We start from the raw sequence: 9696 nt of genomic DNA on the forward strand, positions 1-9696 counted from the left end.
GGCTTTATTGCCTTTGTCCAACACCCTATTGTCTGGTTTCCTTTTGTCCCCTTTTCAGCGCGGCTGCCTTTTATTTTCCAGCCAGCCTGGTTGTTTTCATTTCTTTTGTCTGAAGTTCCTGAGAGGAAGGTTTTATTTTCAGCGGTTTGATTAATTCACAGCTTGAGCCCGGGGTTTGTTTGTTATGTAATTGCTGCCCTCAGCTTCGGGGATAATACCCCCTCCCCGCCTGCCCCGCCCCCACGGCCCCCCTGCTCAGGGCCTGGCTCGCCGCCCCGCCCTGTGCCCGGATGGGCCGAGCCGCCTGCTTCCTGGACGCTGTCCAGGCCCCTGCGTGGTGAGAGGGGACCCTGGGGCCGGACCCTGAAAGGCCTCGGGGGAGCTCGGCTGGGGTCGTGTCTTGGGTCCCGTGCCAGTCAGGCCCGAGGGGACTCTGGCCTTTGAAAGTGGCAGGAGGGTCTGCTCTGGTCTAGGTGGCATCAAATCAAATACATCTTCAACTGGAACGTTCGTTCCGCTGTTTCATGTAAAATACGGTCCGTGGGCTCTTGTATACAGCACGTTGCTTCACTCACATTACAAGAAATGTTTTGCTGTACGGAGTCGATGCAATATACAGTATTATATACTGCACCCGCAATTCGGCTTTAAGGGATGTTTACTAGATCTGATTTTTGTCTTACACGCCCCCTCCTAAAATTTTTGCACAGGTGTTACATTTTTAAGACAATTTAAGGATGCTTCTCAAATGGGTGAGTATCGGCCTCACCTGTCGGGTTCGTTAAAACAGATTCCTGCTCCATTCGCAGAGTTTGATTTGTGGGTGACCGTGACTAGCTCTCAAACAACCCCCCGGGGCATGCTTAGACTGTGGCTCCGTTGTAGGGACTGCATTTCAACTTGCGGTGGTTTCACTAGTGCCAAGCAATGTTGTAAACAGGTAAATTTTAACAAATCGTCTCCTCCTGAACGCCCTTTTGCAGATGAGGAAACAGGTGTGGAGAGGTCCAAGGTGACTTCGTCACTAGTTGAGTAGCCTGTGCGTACTTAGAACCTGGTGCTGGGTGTCCCCACTGGTCTTGTCTCCGTGACTTTGAACAGGGAGCAAGTGAACTGTGCGCATCTGTCTGTTTGGCTCTGAGTGTGGAATGACCACCAGCAATCACTCCCCAGGATTTTGATCCCTGGGATTCCAGGCAGTGGTGACAGCAGCAGTGAGGGGAGCAGATTCCGCTTACACCAAGAGTTGCCAAGGCACAGGAGTAGAGGAGAGCGACTCTCCGTGAGAGACTCCAGCTAGATATAGGCAAATATTTTTTCTCCAAGCTATACATCTCTCAGCCTGCTATGTCCCCACTTTTGGTAGCTACATGGATATGAAAAATAGTTCGCTTTTATCTTGTCTCCATTAGAAACACGTATATAAAGGGTAGTTGACCCTTGGTCCCCCTTTTGGGGGGTAGTAGGGAGTGGTAGGGACTAAGGAAAACTGGCTTGTCCATAGGGAGCACCTGCTACTTAATTCTAGCCAATTCTTGCCCCCAGACCAACAAGAGAAGTTCAAATCCAGATCTCATGCAATATCTCGTGATTTGTATATTTTGGTAGCTAATTATAAATACACATAATTTTGGCTTTACTGGGAGCAGAAACCGCTAGTTGACAATCCCTGCCCTCCTTAGGTTAACCATTCAGCCAGACGCTGCAACGGGCAGGGACTCCTGAAGGTAGGGCCTGCCTGACTGGCTGTAGACCTTCCTATGGAAGAACGTGAGGGGCAGAAGAATGGTTTCTAGCTTTTTACTGTGGGTTCCAAATGGGAGTTTGCATTTTGTGCTGATGGCGTTGCTGTGTCTACAGTCGGTTTCGCTCTGCTCATCCTCCCTTAGGATGTCCATGAGGAGCCCTGGCTCTGCCCAGCTGGCCCTGGATGGCGTTGGCACCATGGTGAACTGCACCGTCAAGTCTGAAGGGAAGAAGGAGCCCTGCCATGAGGCCATCCAGGCCTCCGCCGCTACAGCGGAACCCCAGCCCGGAGACCCAGCCCGGGCTTCCCAGGATGGTGCTGACCCCCAAGCTCCAGCCCAGGTGCCCGGCCCTTTCCCCAGGGCTCCTGGGTCATTGCGCCCACTTTGCCTACATAACCCACACTTGATGGGGCTCACTTTGCCTCTGTAGCCTACACACCTCTCCTTGAGGCTGGGCAGGCACCCACTCCCCTCGCTGGGGACACAGGAAGCAGAAACGTCTCTGGGGGAAGATTGTAGGTGGGTGGAGAGGGGCCGCCAAGTTCAGGCAGGCCACCTGTCTGAGCGGTACACGGTCTCGCTCTTGTGCATGCTCACCTGGTGCTAACTACTCCCCCATGTGTGACCAGTCCTGATCTGAGGACTAGTTGGAGAGACAGGATACATCTGCTCAAAAGTCATCTACCGTACAATTTGAGAAAATCAGCCTTATTACCCCAGCCTGAGTGCCGTCACTCAATTCCTCATCCTCAACATGGAGGAGTTCTGAACTACATGAGCAATAAGGACTCTTGGAGTTCTTAAAAATCCTGATTCCATGCAAGAGATGTAAAAAGAGGAATGTGTCATTAAAAACCAAATGAGAATTTTAGGGCTCTGGGGAAGGATCGAGCCTAGAGGGAAGGGGGGAGGGGTAGCAATAGAGGAAGACTTCCTGGAGGAGTAGGGCCTTGAGTTAGGCCTTAAAGAATGGAGAGGACTCAGGTGAGGAGAGGGGGTTGTCCCAGGAGTAACCCACCCAGCTGTAGATGTGGGCAACTGCAAGAGAGTAATAATTAATAGTGGGCTTGGCACTTGACCCTGCAGCAGCAAACTTCATTCATGTGCATTAACTTGACCCCAGCGTCAGTCCTGATAGGGGAGGTATTAATATTTCCACTTTCAGAAGAGGGAATGAAGTCAGGTTCAGAGAAGTTCAGAGTCTCCTGTGGGATCAAGTGCCTCATGAGTCACTGAGCCTCTGGTATCTTTAAAGCTTTTGTTCTTTTGCTAAATGCAGCAAAGTCAGGGCAAACGTAGGGAAGGTGGGGAGGGAGAGCCCTACCCGGGGGCAGCGGGTGCGCTTGGATTTCTCAGGGTGCACATGCCTGGGGGCCTCCGTTCCCCCTGCAGTCTGCTTTTGGGGGGGTGACGGTGATAATCTGTGCATACTGCAGGACTGCAGCCCCCCGGACAGCAATGGGTGTCCAGAACCCAAGAGACCGGGAGGTTCTGAGGCTGCCTCAGGAAGCCACGAGAAACTGGACTTCAACCAAAATTTAAAAGAAGGTAAGATGTCCGCCTAGGCTGGAGGCGGGCCCAGGCGGGAGGTGTTAAGAGCGCTGTTCCACACCTCTCTGGTGTCTTCTAGTCGTGCCGGCCATCGAGAAGCTGCTGTCCAGTGACTGGAAGGAGAGGTTCCTGGGAAGGAGCTCTGTGGAAACCAAAGACGTGAAAGGTGAAGGCCCATGTGGGTAGGTGGGGGAGGCTGGCTGAACCCCTTTCCCTTCTCCCAGTCTGGCCACGCAGTCTGGGCCTGGGGGGTGGTTTTGGAGGCTCTTGGTCCCCTTGTATCTGGCCTGTACCCCTCCGGCTCCTGCCCAGCCCTGGGGTTTGGCACCTTCCCTCACCTGGGGACCGAGCTTTTGGTCTGGCTCCTTCCCGTGCAGGAGAGGCCTGGTGGGAATGCCATTCCATGAATACAGATTTGGGCTCTTACCGGGGACCCTTGTAACCTCAGGTGTGTCCCTGCCACTTCCCAGATCTAGCTAGATAAAATGAGCCGGTTATCCCCTTTTACTGCTGAAAATTAAATTCCTAGGCTGCCAGGACCTCACTGAGTGAATTCAAGGGCTGCTGCTTGGTTCATGAGAGTGGCCGTATTTGCAGTGTGGTTGCTCACCCCCATGGTGGGGGGGGCTTTCAAACCACCCCAGTGTTCAGGCTCCATTCCACGTGCTGAGTGAGAACCCCCGGGGCCGGGGGTCTGGGCGTGTGTATGTTTCAAAGGCTCCCTGAGTGATTGAGTCGAATGGTCTGCAGCCTGGCACAGCTGTGTCTTACGTGAGCTTAAGTGGAGGGCAGGGGACAGTGGCCCCTGTGGGTGGACGACCATGTGCCAGATTCTGGACTCGGCCTTACATTCACTGTCTTTTTAACCCTCACAGCACCCCCTGGGAAGTGGCTGTTCCTGTGCTTATTTATAGATTAAAAAAAAGTGCAGAGAAGTTGGTTATTTATCCAACTTCTGGAAAGGATAGGTTGAAGTAGGAATTTGAGCCCAGATCGGTCTTGCTCCAAGGCCTGAGCGTGTCCCACTGGGCCCCTTCTGTGGGACAGTTCTCCACACCGATGCCGTGGCACTGGGCACCTGAGGACATCTGAGAAGTGATCCAAGATGTCCCCGGTCAGCGTTTCTAGGGACCGGAAGCAGCGGGGGATGGTGGGGAACTTCTAGGGCAGCTGGTTGTCAGACAGCAGGCAAGCTCCCTGCGGGGCAAGGATCAGGTCTCTATCCTCTGTCGCTCAGCCCCTGACAGGGGCCTGGGAAATTGCCATTGCCCAACAAATGTCAGATGGGTGGGTGGGTGCATAGGTGGACAGATGGACAGACAGACATTCTTACTGGTGGCCGTTTCGCTATGGAGCAGGGACCCAGGAGAGCCTGGCAGAGAAAGAGCTCCAGCTCCTGGTCATGATCCACCAGCTGTCTACCCTGAGAGACCAGCTCCTGACGGCCCACTCGGAGCAGAAGAACATGGCTGCCATGCTGTTTGAGAAGCAACAGCAGCAGATGGAGCTGGCCCGGCAGCAGCAGGAGCAGGTGGGCCCAGCCTCGTGTCTGCTAGCGGAGGGGGTCTGTCAGAGCCTAGAAGGGAGCACGTTGGGGGCAGGCCTGGGTGGTGGGGGTGTAGTAGTAGTCCCACCTCTGGCTGTTTGTAAGCCTTGTGGGGGGCCGGGGACTGGAAGGGGCTCTGAGCCTGAGCAGCTTGCTACTTCCGCCCAACCTCCACCCTTGGCCTCCGGAGGAAGGTGCTCTGAAGGTGGGCTGTCCTGCTGCTTGCCCCACCCAGCGTGTGGTTTGTGCCGGTGTGGGGGGCAGGGGGCGGTGCGTCCTGGGACAGGGCTAACAGCCCTCATGTCTGTGCCCCTGCTCTTTCCTGCCGCCAGATTGCCAAACAGCAGCAGCAGCTGATTCAGCAGCAACATAAGATCAACCTCCTCCAGCAGCAGATCCAGGTAAAAAGGGTGGGGGGAGGGCCAGGGGCTGAGGGGGTGACATCAGCCTGGAGATGGATGGCTGCCAGGGACAGGGAGAGATGGGGGAGAGGTGGGTTAAGCAGACTCACTCAGGCATGGCCCTAAGGAGGGGGCTCACTTCTGCTCTAGCTCCGAACCCCAGGTGTCTTCCCCTGGTTTACGGGAGGGGCCATAGTGTCGTCTTCCCTAGCTGGGGCTGGCAGGTAAGAGGAGATGTAGGGTCGAAGGGAGCCTTTAAAAAACATATATATATATATATATATATTTTTTTTTTTTTTGAGAGAGAGGAGAACGAGCAGGGGAGGGGCAGAGAGACAAAATCGAAAGCAGGCTCCAGGCTCTGAGCTGTCAGCACAGAGTCCGACAGTGGGGCTCGAACCCACGAACTATGAGATCCTGACTCGAATCCACGAACTATGAGATCCTAACTCGAGCGGAAGTCGGACGCCCAACCGACTGAGCCACCCAGGTGCCCCTCATGTGGAGACCTTTTGAAGACTCACCCTGTACCGGTCACTATACCTCTCGTGTCTGGGTCCATCCTCTGCATCCTGGGTTGAGCTGTTTGGGCCCCCAGGGACTCACACAGGGTTTCTTTGCCCTCAGCAGGTCAACATGCCTTACGTCATGATCCCAGCCTTCCCTCCAAGTCACCAGCCTCTGCCTGTCACCCCCGATTCCCAGCTGGCCTTGCCCATTCAGCCCATCCCCTGCAAACCAGGTGAGTGAGGGCGGGGGTCCACCTGCTAGCTGAGGCCTGAGGTCAGGGAGGAGCCCGGGACCGCTCTGGCGCATTACTTTGCCATGAGGCCTTTCTGGGCCAGTGGAAGCAATATCCCTTCTTTCCGAACCTCCCTGGGAGAATCAAAAAAGAAATTGCGCTTGAAAACAATGAAGTGCTTTCCAGATAAAAGCGAATGTAGCCCCTCTAGATCAATGTCCCCGGCTCTGGTACATTCACTGGACCAGAATATTAATCTCTTGAACTCTAACTGAGGTCTGTACTTTACCCCGACCGAGTCCCTTCTGTCCCGCTGCTGAAATTCAGTGAACACAGACTGAGTACCAACCACGTGTCTGATGCCCTGTTGTTGCCAGGTGGCTATGGGGGGGTGATAAAAATGAGTTTTGAGCTCAAGGAGTTTTACAGTCTGGGGAGGGAGAAAGGATATCAATAAGTGGGGAATCCAGGAAGGCTTTCTGTAGAGGAGGTGCTTGATTGGGTCCCCAGAGGTGGGCTGTGGGGGTGAAGCCCGGAGCTGAGGCCTGGAGCCTGAGGTTGGCAGCTGCAGGGGTTGGTTGGAGTGGAGGGGAGCGCATGGCAGGGTGGGGAGACAGGCTGGCGGGAGCAGTTGGGGCCGAGCCTGGTGTTTGGAATTTATTTTGTAGGATCTCCATCCTGCTTGAACACTTGAGCAGAGGGTGTGTTGTCACACTGACTGCGGGTCACCAGCAGAGAGGGAAGGGGGACCGGTCGGAGCGGGGCTGGTAGGGGGCTGCTGAGGTGGTTCTCGGACAGAAGCGGAGATGGAATTAGTAGACCATGACCATGGACACCTTGTTGAAAGGTCACGGGTCAGGGCAGGGAGGTTGCCCATAGTTGTTGCAGGAGCGGGGACAGCTTTTAGGTCGATTCCATTGGGTCTACCCTCCCTGTTCCGTGTGCGAGAGCAGGCGGGTGAATCCCTGTGGGCCACAGGTTAGCACCGCCAGCTCTGCTCCACCTTGCTCTACGCTGGACGCTCTAGTGTGGGGGAGGGGGAAACACAAAGGACTGAAAAAGTTAGGCCCCAACTTCAAGGAAGTTGTCACTTGGGGAAGTGGGGACACTGGGAAGGGGGAACAGGCCAGCAGCACAAAACCATTGCAACTCAAGGGGAACAGAGCCGCAGGAGTGAGGAGGGCAGGGCCTGGGGGTAGTGTGTGGTGGTGCGTCTGACCCCCTGCTTCTGGACAAGGAAGGCAGGAAATAAGCTGTGGGATGACTTGAACCGGCCGGCTTGCTACCGCTTTGCTGGCTTCAGAGTCCTAGTAAGCAGGGGGCCACGGGCTTCCAGATGACCCTTCCCTGAGTGGAGTGAAGAGCGCCTCCCCCCAGCTCCCAGGCCATAGGTGGTGCCCCATTGCCCACAGCACCGAGTCCACAAACCCAAGCCCGGCCGTCACAGGCCTCCGAGGCCACCTTGCCCATCACGGGTCTGTCTCCTTTCCCACTTCTTGGCTCTCGCAAACCCACAACTCCCCTCCACCTGCCTGCCTGCAGCCCAGAACACCACCGGCCCTGTGGTTAGCAATTCGTGTACACAGCTTCTCTCTCCACCTGAGCTGTCCACTCCTTGATGCCGGGCTGGGTTGAGGACCAGCACGGTAGGCCAGGTGGAGCAGAGAGGGTGCCGTGTAAGGGGGAAAGGATGGGCTGTGTTCAAATGTCTGTGCTGCCGTTTCTGAGCTATGGCATAACCCGTGTGACGTCTCCTGGTCTCTGTGTCTTCATCTGTAAAATGGGGTGATGTCCTGAGCACCGGTTCCATGTCATACACTAGGGTATTGGGGGCTAATGTGTGAGCAGGATAACGCCCAGGGAGCTGCTTTTGTACCCTGCACATAGTAGGTACAAACACCAGTGTCTGTAGAATGAGCGGGTGTATACCTGCTTTCAGGTCCCCGTTGGGCGGGAACTCCAGGCTCAGCGGGTTGGGAAGGGCAAGAAAAGGGTGAAGATGCCGATCGGTGTGCAGGGGTGGGGTGGGGGGGGTGGATGAGGAGGCCTTCGGCGGCACAGGGGCGCTGGGGAAGGCCTGGGCTGCACACGAGCTGGGCCAGCTTCACGCCTCTGCCCACCTGCTGCGGCCGGGACCTCGTCAAGCAGGGCGTCTGCTGTTCTGTGCTCATCCAGGACTTTTCTCCCTGCCGCCTTTTCCATAGTGGAGTACCCCCTGCAGCTGCTGCACAGCCCCCCGGCCCCGGTGGTGAAGAGGCCTGGGGCCATGGCCGCCCACCACCCCCTGCAGGTACTGCTCCACACACTGGCCCCGGGCTGCCCGCCCAGGGGACTGCGGGCTCCTGTGCTCTTCTTCACCTGCTCTTGCCAGTCTCTTCCTTTCCTGCCGTGCCCTTGTGTGTCCCGGGGATGTTTGTCTTTCTTTGTGTTACAACGTGCCCCCTCCTGTACCTCTGGGGGGGGGGGTGGGGAGGGCCCTGGTGTGTCTCAGCCTCTCATCTCTGGGTCTCTCTCAGGAGTCCTCCCAGCCCCTGAACCTCACAGCCAAGCCCAAGGCCCCCGAGCTGCCCAATGCCTCCAGCTCCCCCAGCCTGAAGATGAACTGTGGACCCCGCCCCCCCAGCCACGGGGCCCCCACTCGGGACCTGCAGTCCAGCCCGCCTAGTCTGCCATTGGGTAAGCGCTCTGCCAGGGATGCATGGTATGACCTTGGGCATGTCCTTCCCTTCTGCGGGCTACGGTTTCTGTAAAACAAGGGGTCAGAGCTGCCGTCTTTGGCCTCTTTTAGTTTCTGCGCTGTCTCAGAAGGCCCCCTACTTCCTCTTCCCGCTCACATCTGGCTCCGCTCCCCCACTTCAGGGCTCCAGGCCACACTGAGTTTTAGTTTTAGGGAGTGTGATTCTCTGTTCTAGCCTACTGGCCCACGGCTCCACAGCCAGTGTAAACAGCGCCCCCTTGGGCACGTGCAGCTGTCTGGAAGGGGCGACAGGGAGCACCAACCCCGGTGAAAAACTCACAGGAGTAGCCTGGTGTGAACTGGGTTGATCCCCTCTGCTGCCCCACCCCCATTTCTCCTCCTCCCCCACCCCCATTTCTCCTCCTCCCCCACCCCCATTTCTCCTCCTCCCCCACCCCCATTTCTCCTCCTCCCCCACTTTCCCATAGGCTTCCTTGGTGAAGGGGACGCGGTCACCAAAGCCATTCAGGATGCTCGACAGCTGCTGCATGGCCACAGTGGGGCCTTAGAGGGCTCCCCCAACACCCCCTTCCGCAAGGTATGAGGGCTCCCCTGCACTGGGGCAGGATGCAGGGAAGCTGAGGGACTGGGGTGGAAGATTCGGTCTGAGTCTGCTGGAGGGAGGGGTGTGGGGTGATGCAGAGGGGCTCATGTACAGATTTTGTGTGTCAACTCCAGGACCTCATCAGCCTGGACACATCCCCGGCTAAGGAGCGGCTGGAGGAGAGTTGTGTGCACCCCCTGGAAGAAGCCATGTTGGGCTGTGACATGGATGGTGAGGGACTGGGGGGCAGGAGGGCCCACCTCTGCTTCCTACGGGGTCAGGGTGGGTCAGATTGTGTGCCTCCCCGATGCCTTTTCTCCCAGATGCCTTTTCTCCCAGACCCTGTGTCTGAAGTCCCCTCCTGTGTCTGAAGTCCCCTCCTGTGTCTGAAGTCCCCTCCTGTGTCTGAAGTCCCCTCCTGTGTCTG

General features: G+C 56.5%; 1 protein-coding gene across 4 annotated transcripts in view; it reads left to right on the forward strand.

Annotated features, from left to right (window-relative positions):
* SOX13 (SRY-box transcription factor 13) overlaps positions 1 to 9696 on the forward strand; it is a 46301-nt gene that overhangs the window by 31888 nt on the left and 4717 nt on the right. For 3 of the 4 annotated variants that reach the window (XM_039227496.1, XM_039227495.1, XM_039227497.1), the window contains 10 exons: positions 1890 to 2088; positions 3185 to 3296; positions 3379 to 3465; positions 4658 to 4830; positions 5178 to 5246; positions 5874 to 5988; positions 8193 to 8278; positions 8505 to 8664; positions 9154 to 9263; positions 9404 to 9500. In XM_039227496.1, the coding sequence (XP_039083427.1) occupies positions 1891 to 2088; positions 3185 to 3296; positions 3379 to 3465; positions 4658 to 4830; positions 5178 to 5246; positions 5874 to 5988; positions 8193 to 8278; positions 8505 to 8664; positions 9154 to 9263; positions 9404 to 9500 (1207 nt within the window). In that variant the 5' untranslated portion in view covers position 1890. The remainder of the gene's footprint in view (positions 1 to 1889; positions 2089 to 3184; positions 3297 to 3378; positions 3466 to 4657; positions 4831 to 5177; positions 5247 to 5873; positions 5989 to 8192; positions 8279 to 8504; positions 8665 to 9153; positions 9264 to 9403; positions 9501 to 9696) is intronic. The other variant, XM_039227498.1, reaches the window with a different exon arrangement.

This window comes from Hyaena hyaena, unplaced genomic scaffold (assembly GCF_003009895.1).
Source record: "Hyaena hyaena isolate Hyena2069 unplaced genomic scaffold, ASM300989v1 scaffold_28, whole genome shotgun sequence".
Taxonomy (NCBI): Eukaryota; Metazoa; Chordata; class Mammalia; order Carnivora; family Hyaenidae; genus Hyaena; species Hyaena hyaena.